Raw genomic sequence first — 15,315 nt, forward strand, 5'->3', positions numbered from 1 at the left:
CACCAAAACAAATGTACAAACGATGAATATAAAGGAAAAGCTAGGTGCATGCAGGGTTTGTTGGTAAATACTGTAAATGAATAGGCTATAAGTGTGCCAGATGATAACGTAGTGGGCTTTTGACGGAAAAAAAGCTTTGTCTGTTAGCCCCTTTGCCCATTGCTTGTTGTGCTAGAAACTTAACAGGACACACAGGAGAACTCTGCTCAACTGATAAAGTCTTGATCATCACAAAATGGATGTACAGGATATTCACAGACAGTGACGATGTACTATTTCACCGAGATTTACTGTCTACTACAGATTTACCATTGTCAAAGATGTTCGATTGACACAAGGGGTCAAACAATCACTCCCTGCACCTACCGTGAGCATTACACTGCCATTTGTGAATTGGTTTTGGGGAATTTTGTAAAAAACAAAACAAATCTTTACTTTTGTAAATGTGCAACTTCCTATGTAGTTTTTCCAAATGTATATTTGGCATTAGTAAAAGTCTTTAGCCTGTCAAACTGTTTTTAGTTCGGTAATTTTGCCACCATGCTTAACTGTTTAAAAAAGGGAATGCCTAAAATATCAGTCGGAATTTGTAAAATCGATTAGTCATCAAATCTGTTCAAATGGGGGGAGCTAGTAGCAAAATCTAAACCAGTTCTGAGTAATTCGAGGATGTTTCTGAGAATGATCAAAATGATAAAAATCTTTCTGCTGGTATTCACGCAAAAAAAAAGAAAAATCACATGGCCGTTATTGGAGAAAGGCGTGGGATAGATCATTTGCAAATACAGACTACTTTCACTTGGCACAAAGCAGTGGAAAGTACAGTAGCTTTCCAGCACTGCAAAAACCAAATGAACCACACAAACCTCAAAGTGCACGGTGTCCATAGTGCTGACATCTTGTCCACTCCGGCGCTTGAAATGTTTACTCATTCACTTCATTAATAACAGGACCTGATGTTATAACAGATGATTTGTTCGGAATTGCATGCTGTTCATGTGAACCTACCATCAGTGGATTCACTCTGATTGCTTCCATCGGTGGCCTCAAGTGCCCAGCGGAAAATCCGAAACCCGTCTCCTTTCCACATGAAGTGTTTGACACACTTTGACGGTATATTTACAGAGCGCAATTGGTGGCCCACTGCATGCAGTCATTATCAATTACCGAGTCAACATAATCATATTTATGATGCGTTGCAGCTAGCCAAGTGTCGTCAGTCTGATGCCCTCCATCTTCTGATTGCTGGTTTGGTTTGTTTGCGCTACCAAGTAGCATGGTCAGAAAATACTCTCCCTGCGGATACCTAAACAAACATACACAAATATATATATATTTTTTAAAGCAGGAAAACGTATCCACGGCAAAAGATTTTAAAATGAAAATGCAGCAAATTGTCTCCCCCCCCCCCCCCCCCCCCCTTTCTGACCAACCTCGCACTCCATCAATGTCTCATTGAACATTTGAATTCGAAAGCCTGTTGATAATTAGCTCAATAGTTTCATCGCCGTTAGTGCAATTGTGATCATTAACCGCTCAGTCTGATGCTTATGAGCTCGCACTTCAACATGCTGTCTGCTGCCCTCTGCTCGTCACACATTACTGTGAAAGTCAACTGGCAGGGTGACTCTTGGGAGGCTCGGACTGATAATGTGCGCTTATCATTCTTAACCTTATATTTCCTCTGCTTATCCTGCTCGCTTCGTCTGTGTTGTTCTTAGGCATGTTGTTGTTAAGTTCATTTATCAAAACCTGTAGTGTAGCTCTCAAAAAGAACAGACATTGCGTCTCTCGCGTCGGGTCAAATTGCACACTGTGCTTTAACGTTAAAAAAAAAGGTGAATCTGGAATCACTTCTTTCAAATTCGTGTGCATGATCACGTCCTACAATCACATATGATCTCTCATAAGCAGGTGCACACACTCACGTAACCATCAACTCCAGGGACACTATTGTTGCACATCAGTGCTAATTACTTTAGGTCTTGACCCCTATTTTAGCCAAAGGGGCTATGGTGTGTGCGCGCGCATGTGTGCTGGAGGATGGGGTGGTTTGTTGCGGAGGTCATTGCTGCTGCCAATCAATTGTCACAGCAGAGTCCTTCATCACTACCATTAATGCAGCGTTGAAAACACGGCAGCACCGTGAAACCATCCTGCTGTTGCTGAGGTTTTCCAACTTGAAATTTAAAATAAAAATAATCCTCTTGTGCCACTTTTCACAGTTGGAAAGCATCGTCCAAAACAGTTCCGACATTTTTTTTATTTTTTTTACTTTGGATACAATAGTATTTGCAGGATCTTCAGCTCTCAAATTAATCTGGTAAGTGCAATTACATCTGGAACATGCATCTACTGAGTCAGAACTGTTGAAAAAAAAACTGACCAAGCTAACTAACAGTTTTTTTTTTTGCAGTTCCTGCCTTGAAGTCCCTTCACAATCCTTCACAGCACTCTTCGCTGCTCGTTTCATGCTGGAAAGGTGAAGACTTCTCCCAGGGTGCCACCACCAAACAATACCTGACCAGTACGTGCATTGATTGCGATGCAAAACAGATTTGCAGCATCACTTAGGAGCCTACTTTCAATGACAATGTCAGGACCGTTTAGAGGTGATGGGCCTTTACAGAATGGGATCTCAATTTATAGCTTTAAAAGACTATTTTGAATTTGAAATCAACCACTGACTCTCGAGAAAAAAAATTTTCTCTCTTCCTCTCTCTTTAAAAGTTGGTTTTGCTTAAGAGAGGAAAACAGCAGGATAGGAAACAAGGAGGCAAGGGAGTGAGAAAAGGAGGCTGATGTTTTTCGACTGGACCCCGCCCCCCCCCCGGCCGGGGGTTGGTCAGAGAAAGCGAAGTCGGTAGCAAAGATTGGTCGGCAGGGTAGTGGACGGACTCAATAATCCCCAACACTGACACAATAAAGTTAGAAGCCGGCCGCTTGGAGCTTGGAGGCGCAAAAACTGCTCGCTGGATCTGCGCCTTCGCTCGCGGACTTTAACGGGATCTGAAATGCGGGATTTGTTTCGGCTTGCAGAGGCCGTGCTCGGATTTGAAGCGATGACGCTATTCAGATTGGTTTCGCCGTTCTCTCTCTCTGGATATAAATATATATGCATCTAATAAACGCTGCAAACAGGCTAAGGTGACCACCGGGGATTTAGGTTTGGACCGTTTCCAAGGCGACGTTTTTGCAGGATTAAGAGTGAGCATATGCAGCGGATGATGGTGTGGCTGAGCGGGGCAGCCCTGCTGCTCCTGTCCGGGCTGCTCGCTCCGCCGTGCGCGGTGCGCGGCTTCGGCGACGAAGTGGACGAGATGACCTGCGACCCCATCCGGATCAGCATGTGCCAGGGCCTGGGATACAACGTCACCAAGATGCCCAATCTGGTGGGCAACGTGCTGCAGTCCGACGCCGAGCTGCAGCTGACCACCTTCACGCCGCTCATCCAGTACGGCTGCTCCAGCCAGCTCAAGGTACGGCGCACATATGGGTGTATTTATAAACAGAACGCGCGCATTTAGGCGTCGGGACCGAAATAGCCGATGCTGGGTCCAGACTGTCTGCTGCGAGCCTCTGCGCGCGCGCGTGAGCGAGCGTGCGTGCGTGCGGATGGAGAGACGACAAAGAACTGCTGGCAGTTAAAAATATATATATATATTTAAAAAAAAGAATAATAAAAGTATTCCCACTGATGGTACCGCGAGGAGGAAGTACTGCATTACGCACTGGGAAATTCATATCAGTCTACTGTGCAAGGTAATGCCAATATAGTAAATGCGTGCACCTGCATGCTTTACTGGAAGCACTGATTTATTTACTTCGTCCAAGAATAGACTGCAATTGTTGACTGCAACTCATTGATCCTTGTTCATCTGGTTATGTCAGCGACGTACAGTGACAGCAAGAACAATGACAGACTCTGGAGATGGCAGACACACAATTAACCTGTGTGTCCACCTGTTGTCATTCATACTACCGAATAAGAACATTTGTGTTCAACTGATCAGGGCCAGATTTCACATTACATTGAGATGAAACATCGGATTTGGTTTTGTTTGGTAGTGTGCTGTGAGATTTAATGTATGTATATGTGGACTATACTATACTAACTGCGTTAGTGATGTGTTTTGTTTTTTGTTGTTGTTTTTTTGAAGCACTTGAACAACTTGACATGCACAGGTGTTTGGATGAAGGGCAAACCTGCTTTGAATGTGCCACAGCAGGCGAAGTGCTCGGAAAGACATTTGTGCTCAGTGTGTGAGGCAGGCAGGCCGGCAGACAGAACAGGAACTGCAAGCTCCACAGTCCTGCCTTCTCCTGCTCCAAATTGCCCTGTAAGATTAGACGGCACCCCCTCCTACGCGCCGAACATTGAGGAAAGGTGAAAGGGAAACCATATCCCCGAACATTTGCTCTAATGGGAGGCTTCCTGGCACAAAACCAAGGCAGCTTCAGGCACTGAAGTGGCAATGCTCAGCTTACCAACGGTCAGGGAAAACACCCTCAACATTTCTGTCTGCCACATCGCAACATTCAAACTACATACAAACATAAAATCACACATTTTAAAAAATCCCCCAAAATATATATAACATACACAACTGAACTACCATTTGCCAAATGTTGTTTTATACCGTATTTGATTTTGGCGTGCAGTCAAAGCCTTCACTTCCAAACCTTCTAGCATGTATGGATGCACGCGTCATTTATTTGACATTTTACAGCCTGACAAAGAGCTGAATGCTCTTTTAAAATGGCAAAAAAAACAAAAACAAAAAACTCGAACCTTTGGGCTCCCTCAAGATATCACATCATGACCACGTGGAATGGTTAAATGCAACTCCATTCTTGAAAATATCTTAAAAACCCAGAATTATAGATCTATTTCAAAACAGTTGCCATGGCACAGGAAAAAATGAGTTTTGGATTAAGGGGGATTATGGAGCATTACATGGCTCATGCCCCTTGTGTTTACTCCTCGGGTTGTTTTTTGGAGACACAGAGTTGTGTGTCTAACCTTGAAGCAGGTTGGTGTTGGCTCTGGTTACTTGACTCAAGTTGCATGTTTTTTAGTTTGTGCTATTATATGTGGAAATGTTGACCTGCAACAAGTAGACATGATGCAATGGATCCGAATGATGCAATGGGATACAAAAACAAGCCCATAGGAGTGTTCATACCGCCGTTGATGGTCATAGCAGATTTACCTTTTACGTCAAAGTTGGAATTTACATTATTGGAGAAAAACTCCACAGATCCACAGTGTCATCAGATTCCAATTTTGTAGGGAAGGACCAATTAAACTAATCTTGTAGTAATCCTGTTCTGTTCTGATCCCTTTGTGGAAATCTTTATGGTACTCAATCTCTTACAGTAACTACCAATTTCTCTTTTTCACTAGTTCTTCCTTTGCTCGGTCTATGTGCCGATGTGCACGGACAAAGTGCCAATTCCCATTGGACCATGCGGCAGCATGTGTTTGTCTGTCAAGAGAAAATGCCTGCCGGTGCTTCATGAGTTTGGATTCATTTGGCCTGAGGTGAGTCAACAACCTTCACATACTGTATACTGTAAATACAGTGGCCCGCCTGCACCTACTGTATGTGGTTCGACAACTCTCACCCATTCACTGTTTTTTTTTTCCCCCCTTTTTGGGAAGGGAACAAACCCCGAAAGCGCTTATTGGTGGTTTATCTCCGCTTCTTCAAGAATTTTGAACTTTTTTCCACCAGTGCAATTATAATGGCTGTCAATTATCTGCAGATTTTCGCTATTCGCAGTCCAGCCCGGTTTTTATCCCCCGCGAATAGTGGGGTCCACTGCATTCTTATCAGAGTGCTTACTCCACATAGCTACTCTATGTGGAGTAAGCCAATTTAGGAAGCACTCTTGATATCATTATAATTATAATATGATTTTCCACCTTGTTCTCTGCGCAGGTGCTCAACTGCAGCCTCTTCCCGCCTCAGAATGACCACAACCACATGTGCATGGAGGGCCCGGGGGACGAGGATCCGCCGTATTACCGCCACCCTCCGCACCAAGAGGAGTGCCAGGCCCTGGGATCTGCAGCCGACCAGTACACCTGGCTGAAGCAGACGGATAGCTGTGCTCTCCAGTGCGGCTACGACAGCGGCCTCTACAGGCGCGGGGCCAAAATGTTCACCGATGCCTGGATGGCGGTGTGGGCTGTGCTGTGCTTCCTCTCGACCACTTTAACGGTTCTCACCTTTCTGTTGGATTCCCAACGATTCTCCTATCCGGAGAGGCCCATCATCTTCCTGTCCATGTGCTGCAATTTGTACAGTGTTGCCTACCTGGTAAGCATTCCCGGAGTAATCTCTGTATTTTATAGATTTACTACTTCTTCTTTACTTCTGTGTTGAGGCAGTGCAGCACTACACCACCAATTCTAAGAATATTGTTACGTTGAATGACCTCTCTCTTAAGTACCTCAGCAAAGCACAAAGCAGGTTATCTTCATTTCACTGAGTATGACTGATACTGGAATGATTCAAAAACTCCTTAACAAATTCCCATAAAACTATGTGGAGGGGTGTAGATTGGCCCAAAGTCACCACTGTGAAAATTGAGGTCCATGTGAGATGGTGCTAGATACAGTATGTGGGCACTGTAAATGTGCGTTGCCACTACAGAACACTATATTGAATGCAACCATTGAAAATCAAAACGTACTACTGGGAAAAGAATCTGTGCAATGAGAAAAACAATTCACCCATTGAATTGTTCCGTTTCTCCTACGTACAGCGTCACAGTAACTGCAACGTTCGAAGGGAGTAATTTCTCTCATATTATTTTGTCAATCTTGGCAGAGGTCAGCGCTAATGGAGTCCATTTACTCCATTTGGGAAGGCGGATTTTTGAAAATAACTCAAGTCGTGCAGCTCTACCTAACTTTGTTACTCATCTGGATAATCAGTTGTTAAGATTAAACAATTCCTTCAGTTGTACAGTATGCTTGTATTGCCTTCATGACACAGCCAGTGTCAAAAACTAATTTAGTTAGATTTTTTTTCTGTGATGTGCTCCTCACTTCAACATAACATTTACATGATCTAAAGATAATTAAATTGTGTGCATGTTATTGCAGAGACATTTTACAATATAAGACAGATTGTTTTGCAATCTGTCTTATATTATATATAATATGAATATATATTACTTTCATATTTTTATATTAACAATGTACTTTTATCTCCCCTTCAGGTGCGGTTGACTCTGGGTAGGGAACGTGTGTCATGTGACCTGGATGCCACAGAAGTTCCTATTCTAGTGCAGGAAGGACTAAAGAGCACTGGCTGTGCCATCGTCTTCCTCCTGCTCTACTTCTTTGGCATGGCCTCCTCTCTCTGGTTAGTGCACACACACAGGCCAACTTTGGTTAGAACCAACTGGATCACAAGACTAGCATCCTGTTTTGTTTAAAATCTTGCCATCCTGTCCCAGAACCCTTGCACCAGATGGATTAATGGACACGTCTAAAAGCTATCATTGGACTGAAGCCACTTTTCCCAAACTTGTTGTGCCGGTGTTGAAAAACACCGCTGAAAGTCTTCCTTTTGCATTTTGCCCTTGATTTCCCCTTTCCAGGAAAAGCAAACCCAAAGGGCTTCATTCTGGCCTTAAATATGACACCGCCATCTGTTGTGTAACCCTTTACTATCTACTGCCACGAAGAGCAACACAGAATGGCCATAGCTGCATTTGCACTGTAAAACTAAAGAATCAAGCATTGTGGAATCTTCTCTCCTTCTTCTCAAACCAGGTGGGTGATCCTGACCCTAACATGGTTCTTGGCTGCAGGATTAAAGTGGGGCCATGAGGCTATTGAAATGCACAGCTCCTACTTCCACATAGCAGCTTGGGCTATCCCGGCTGTTAAAACCATCGTCATTCTTATAATGAGATTGGTGGATGCTGACGACCTGACTGGCCTCTGCTATGTTGGCAACTTGCAGCAGGAGGCGCTTACAGGCTTTGTAGTGGCACCGCTCGCCACCTACCTTCTTATAGGTAATTCAAAACGTACCTAGTACAATAAAGACTTTTGTGACTCAAATAGTGGCCATCCTCTAATTACTGTATTTATACATAATGATCATTCAATGTTTTTCTATGTTGAACTGCAGGTACCCTATTCATCTGCGCTGGCCTTGTAGCTCTTTTCAAGATCCGCTCCAATTTGCAGAAGGACGGCGCCAAGACAGACAAACTTGAACGTTTAATGGTGAAGATCGGCGTGTTTTCCGTGCTCTACACAGTTCCAGCATCCACTGTGATTGGCTGTTACCTTTACCAACTTTCTCATTGGGGGGACTTCAAAGCCGCCACGCAAGACTCGTACGTTGCATCAGAGATGCTTCGAATCTTCATGTCACTACTCGTGGGTATCACCTCGGGCATGTGGATCTGGTCAGCGAAGACCCTCCACACGTGGCAACGGTGCTCCACCCGCTTACTCAAGGACAGCAGGGTGGGTCGAGGAGCCAAGCGTGGGCCAGGCAAGGGCTGGATTAAACCAGGGACAGGCAACGAGACGGTGGTGTGAGGAGAAAGAATGGACAAGGTTGGACTTGCTTCTTTTTCCCACAAACATTCACCCTGACAAAAGGAGGATATAACACAAACCACTGGATGTGAAAGGCGCTGTAAAATGTTTAGCAACCCCTCGACCTCGCAAGTATTTTTATAGCCCTTTGAGATGGAGAAAACGATGACTGGAGCAGGAAGAAATACAAAGCAAGCAGCATTGAAGCATTAACATGAAGATTTGACAAAAAAAATAAGCTGCGTAGTGCCACGTCTACCTCTGCCTCTATTTTCTGCGCAGCAGCAGAGACTGAACCCACTGGGTATAATAACCCTGCTACCTTAAAGGCCTGTGAAGGCCATTGATAAGTTCTTGTACAGATGGTGTTCAGATACCGGCTGAGGTTTCCCAAAGAGCCTAGTGTCTTTCTATGTTAAAGTGGAATGGGAAATTGAAAAGACATACCAGACCAAAAGTTAGTAACACGTGTCAAATGGCCGTTACAGTTCTAAAGTGTTTACATTTTAAACCACCACCTTATTTTATTCACGCTATTTGATCAATGCAGATTTTTGTGTTGCTCTCAAATTTGGGGGATTACCAGCTTCACGCTGTAATAATGCACGAACAGGAAGTGTGTGTGCCTACCACAAGTGCATTAATTTGAACAGCAGACTGTTCCATGGAAACTCAACAGAACAGAAATCCACTAGTCGCCAGGAAGCTGCAATAATGACACCGTCGAGCATCATTTCTATGATGAAGCAATTTATCAGAGGCAACTATGTAAACACGACAATAGGTTGAGCCGTGCGTGTATTTAAATGTCGATTATGGCCTTTGTGACAAAATCGTGCCATGCGTGAGAAACATTTGCCTGTATGGTGAATAAAGATAATCTTCATTGGAAGCCAGGAGTAAAAAAAAAACAAAAAACAAAGACAAAAACTAACTATTTTAAGAGGAATTACTAGCCATTAGATTTTCCTTAGATACATACTTAGGGTATTAAAGGTATTGTTTGAGAACTGTCAAGGAGGCCAACAGTTACATTTCAATAAGATGCCAACATAGCAAATTGTTTGCACAAAAAGCACAAGTCTGTAGTTGCTTATGTAGCAATTTATTTTAGAGAAGCTCAACCTCTGTTACCTGGCCATCATTTTTTTTTTTTTTTTTTTTTTAATAGTTACAGTGTGTATGTTCAGTCTCCTTGGAAATTAAGGACTGTATATGCTCACAAGTTAATGGGCAGTCCAGGAAATTAAAACTGGCTTTTCCAAACATTAGCCAGATTTCAATGTTATTCGACAATCACTTGGCAAAAAGACTCATCGTTCAACATTATACAACTGTTGCAAACACATGCCCTTGTGCAACTATGCATTTAAACATGGAGAAGAGCAACAAAATTCGCTTGCCACAGATAATCTATGACCATATAGTCATCTCCTTTGTGGAAAAATATCAGCAATATCAGTTTGACTTTTGACTTTTCAGGGTCAACTGAGTCATCCAAATTCCACCAAGCAAGAAACAATCTGTTCAGCTGACGTGTGTCAGGACTGAATTGTGGCCATCCGAGACAATCAAACCACTCCCAGAGTAAAAAAAGTTCTTCAATGCATTTTAAAATTTTAAAATGAAAAAATTCACAACAATCTCACTCATCAAGTATTAGTGCAGCATTCATCAATGTGTACATGCTTAGTGTGTTTGCACGACAATCTAGCAAAGTGCTTGCGTTTCAGTGAGTCTTTGAATGTATATTTGCAATGTGTGTCACATTTAGTTCTCGTACAAGCGAGAGAGAAACGTGGGGAATTCAAGTGCACAGGGGCCTACGATGTGTCATGTGAAACCAGAAAGTGCCTCGCATTGCTGTCACATGGATTTTGAGGTAAATCCACAGAAGTAGGTGAGGATATCATTTTACAGGCTTGTGTTGTGTCTTGGCCTACCAAGGGAAATGAGACCTTGTTGTAGATATTTCTAAATATTGTGGTGAACCTGAGAATCCTGGAGTAGCCACCAGTGGTCCCCGAAGCAGCATACCTTGGCACCCTAATTAAATTTCCAAAGTCAAACAAACATTACATTGAGCTAAAGTGAATTAAGTTAAGCTCTGACCACCATCCGCCTGAGCTAATGCAGTTTCCCTTTTCTCATAACGTTTGGCGACCACCTCCCGTATGACCGCACTGTGCCTCCCATGATGTTTTAAAGAGTAACATAGTTGTTCAAGTTACATTGACAGGGGCCTCGTTAAAAAAATAAAAATAAAATCCCTGGCAATAAGATATGTAAATGTTAAAATGCCATTGATATAAATCAATGTTGGGTTTAGTTCACCAGTGCTGATCTTAGCCTGTGAGGTCTAAAAAGTGTAGATGGATCATCAGTGTATTATAGGAAAAATGTTAATTTATCCTTGTAAAAAGTGACATAATTTTTAAAGCTCCTTTGTTATTTAAATGACACTTTTCTATCAGAAGATGAATAAAAAAGCTTTGGTTACCAAAATGTTATGGTATGTCTGTGTGTTTGTACTGTACATCCCTAAATGCATGTATGCGTTGTGTAGCACTCAATTTACGGTCTAAAACCCCCTTTCATGATGCCATCATCATATGGAATAAGCCATAGGATACATTCGGACTTTAAATAAAGTGTGTGTGTCTGAGTGTGTATACAAATTGAAGCAATTTTTGTGGTTGTTCATTGATTATGGTACTTCTCAGACTATCAGGCAAAATAACAAAAACTTGTTGCGTAAAGCACACTCTCCAATTCCAATGAAGGAGGGACATTGTGTAAAATGTAAGTAAAAAACAGAATACAATGATGTGCTATTCCTTTTCAACCTACAGTATATTCAATTGAATACACTACAAAGACGATATATTTGTTGTTCAAACTGATCAAGCTTATTGTTTTTTGTCAATATTCACTCATTTTGAATTTGATGCCTGCAACACGTTCCAAAAAACGTGGCCACTCCATAAGCTCTTTTGAGGTGCAATTCTTTCCCATTCTTGCTTGATGTACAACTTCAGTTGCTAAACAGTATTTTGTATTTGTTGTATTTTACACGTCATAATATGCCACACATTTTCAGTGGGAGACAGGTCTGGCCTGCTGGGAGGGCAGTCGAGTACTCTCAGTCTTTTACTTAGCAGCCACGCTGTTGTAATGAATGTGGCTTGGTATTGTCTTGCTGAAATAAGCAGGGATGTCCCTGAAAAAAGACGTTGCTTGGATGGCAGCATATGTGGTTCCAAAACTTGTATGTACCATTCCGCATTAATGGTGCCTTCACATATTTGGGCACTAGCACACCCCCATACCATCACAGATGCTGGCAAAATAGTGGCTCAGAAGTCTCTATACAGATCTCAACCCAATAGAAAACCTGTGGAGTAAGCTGAAAATCTAAGTTTTCAAGCGGCACCCAAGAAACTTGAAGGAATTAATGATTTCCTGTAAAGACTAGTGAGCCGCAATCCCGCCTGAGTTGTGAGCAAACCTTGTGATTAACTACAAGTAACGTCTTACCGCTGTACTTACCGTGCAAACTTATGATTTGCTAGCGAATCAATGACTTATTTCACTCAATAAAATTTGACATTTTATAACTCTTGTACTGATTTTTGTAAATACAATTTTTACTGATATTCTGTGACCATAATCAATATATTACCATAAAAATTAGAGATGGGATTTTTTTTTCATTGAGTTACAAAAATTTCATTTACGGCCAATCAATCACATCTCAGCAAGTCCCCAAAAGACATTGTTTGGCATGACATTCAGCCATAACCCAGCAATGCACTAAATAAACTATAACTCCTGAGGTGTGTGTTGTGAGAGTGCTGGCGAGGGTTTCCAAATATCTGAGTCTGCAGCTCAGATTGCCTTCCTGTAATTTACTGTGAGTGAATGAGTGTTTGTTTAAGGGCTGCCTCAAAAGCCTGAGGTAAGAGCAAAGTGACAGCATCTACAGCTCTATTGTTTCCAGATGTGGCTCCACTCTCGCACACCACCACAAGCAAGTACAGTTTGTTGAAACAAAAATGATATGTAAGGGCAATGTTCTTATAAATATGAAACAGTTGAACAGTCTCCCCTTCACACATTCACACAATGCTGGTTTATGTATAGTAGGACATGCCTATGTATAACAATAAGCCACAACTAGAGCTCAGTGTTGATTTTCCAAACTCCAACTCCATACCTGACTCCAGTGGGTCACTCTTGGCACGAAGTTTGGATAACTAAAGACAACAAACAACAAATACAGAACCAAGTGCACAGTGAATCACTAAATTTTGATAGTTATGGAACTATTAAACTTAGACCGGAGGAGGGGGAGGAGGAGGAGGAGGAGGAGGAGGAGGAGGAGGAAAATCATAAATTGTCTGTCTTACTTTATCTAAAATACTTCTAACAATTTGGAAAGAAAACAGTTAACTAAAAGAAAACTGAAGGAACGCTTTAAAAGTGTGAGTGCAACAATTACCGGTAAACTGGGAAATTTCATGTAGTGAATAGGCAAATAAAGATGATTCTCATTCTGATATTGACGCTCAACGGCAATTTTCAAAGTAAAAGTAAAAAAAAAAAAAAAAAAAGATGGAGATGCATGCAGATGGAGAAAGTCACAGTTAAAGTCTCCAGACAAGCCACTAGGTGTCAGTCTTTATCAGGGATAATGTGTTGTGTAGTTTGCCTCAACTACTACATGTTCCTTTTACAGTGTGCTATGTAAAATATTGATAGATCTCCAGTTCATCATATTATACTTGTTGCGATTATTTTCCAGAAACATGTTGACATAGGAGGCAGCGTGGTGGATTGGTGGTTAGGTGGAGTTTCCATATTATCCTCGTATTTGTGTGGGTTTCTTCCACATTCCCCAAAACATGTATGGTAGGTTCAATGAATACTCTAAATTGTTCATAGGTGTGAGGGTGAATGGTCCTTTGTCAAAATATGCCCTGCGATTGATTGGTCAAGGAGTTTACCTTGGCCTCTCGCCAAAGTCAGCTGGATAGGTTCCAGCTCACTAACGGCCCTAATGAAAGTTGAAGTTGACATTGTATTAATTGAATGAAGTACATTCTGGTGTAATTGTATAGATACAACAATACTATGCCTCTAAAGCTGCTGTAGTGCTTTATATCTCAAGTTAATAATAGGTAATCAAGAAAAGGAGAAGTTGTAGAGAGAGCAAGTTAGATGTGACAAGAAGTGGTCTGTTCTTCTGGGACCAGATGAAGGTATGTTCAATTTTGCTACAGTCTTTGGATGGAGATTATGCTCGCAGCCAATTAGTTTGACTTTAATGGGAATTTTAAAGTACTCCTGGCTCTGTCCAATGGCCAACAGTGGAACGGCCACCTGGCAGTTGCAGTTGCCTCCGCTAAGAATAAAGTGCTGCACTGTTATCAATAAAAGATTTTGTGTTGGCACTGTGTCACCCTGACCTTGAAGTGATTTATAAAATAATATTTGGGTGAATATTTATGAGTAACTATGGCAACCAGCAAATTAGATCTTAGATTGCGGCCCCAAACAGTGAAGTTACACTGACGTGATATTTGAGCACAAAATACAGTGCCATAAAAAAGTAATGCCCCTTCTCAAATTCTGAGGTTTTTGCATAGTTTCGCCACTTCAATGCTTAAGATCTTCAAACAAATGTGAATATCAGACAAATATAACCCAAGTGCACTTAAAATGCTGTTTTTAAATGTTGATTTCATTTATTAAGGGAAAAAAAATATTCAGTTACGTTAGCGCCACCCCTGGCCTGACCTGAACCCCATCGTCAACATTTAGAATGAACTACAACAGAGAATAGCCTGATCTTTTACACAGATCTGAGATAATTGCCGTATTAGCAAAGGCTGTAACATTGCGCGGTTTTTCACAGCGCCACAGCATTTCACAATCAGACAATTAGATGCGTGATGATGTCAACACCAGTATCTTCCGTGACATATAAAATTGTTTCTACACAACAGGGTGAGACAAATGGGTGACACCTGTATCCTGGAGTCCCCTTAAAAGAATGATACTACCTCTGAAGCCATAATATTGGCGACACGACAAACCCTATTCTTTTCAATGCTGGATAAATCCTGACTTTTTTAAAAGGGGCGACTGTTAGCCAGGCCCTTGGTCAATTCCAACATCACAAATCATCAAATATTCCCCCATACACATGACAAACCTCATCAAAACAGTGGTTGCTTCCATTTAAAGTGTTATATTGGGAACCTTGTGTCCAGAATAACCTTGTCAGTGCTAAAAAGTGCAAAGTGAAATTTAGTTTAGATCTACTTTAAACCTGGGACACATCCAACAAGTCATCTTTCAAAAATGTCACCAATAAAAAAAAAAAAACTGCCGGGAATGTGCAAAAATATTATTGGCAGTTTTCAGTTGCGCTCAACAGTTTTAAAGAATGTTAATTTTCTTAAATAACTTGAACATTGTGGTTTGATTTGTTCAGGTTTTGTATAGACACATAGAAACCAAAGATGTCTTTAAATAATGTGGAACTTGGCTATAGTTACATTTTAAGTTCCCACATTTAAATAAAACTTACAAGACCTTCCAAGCAGACAAGGAAATGGAGAAATAATGAAAACAGTAGAAAGAGGCTAAAGGACCATAAATCGATGTAAGACTTGGATTATGAATTTAAGCAGTGTTCATTTATTGTCATTTGAATTTTAAATCTGCACAGCTTT

General features: G+C 41.6%; 1 protein-coding gene across 2 annotated transcripts; it reads left to right on the forward strand.

Moving 5' to 3' along the window:
* Positions 1-2,881: 2,881 nt before the first annotated feature.
* Positions 2,882-11,135, forward strand: fzd4 (frizzled class receptor 4). 2 transcript variants are annotated; one of them, XM_061682112.1, is made up of 6 exons: positions 2,882-3,479; positions 5,408-5,545; positions 5,946-6,326; positions 7,234-7,379; positions 7,793-8,040; positions 8,157-11,135. In XM_061682112.1, the coding sequence occupies exons 1-6, from the start codon at positions 3,216-3,218 to the stop codon at positions 8,573-8,575; spliced, it is 1,596 nt and encodes a 531-aa protein (XP_061538096.1). In that variant the 5' UTR covers positions 2,882-3,215; the 3' UTR covers positions 8,576-11,135. The 2 variants fall into 2 exon arrangements, with proteins under 2 accessions (XP_061538096.1, XP_061538097.1); XM_061682113.1 differs by lacking the exon at positions 2,882-3,479 and adding an exon at positions 5,029-5,033.
* The last annotated feature ends 4,180 nt before the right edge of the window (positions 11,136-15,315 follow it).

The sequence above is a fragment of the Phycodurus eques genome, chromosome 7, assembly GCF_024500275.1.
Source record: "Phycodurus eques isolate BA_2022a chromosome 7, UOR_Pequ_1.1, whole genome shotgun sequence".
Taxonomy (NCBI): domain Eukaryota; kingdom Metazoa; phylum Chordata; class Actinopteri; order Syngnathiformes; family Syngnathidae; genus Phycodurus; species Phycodurus eques.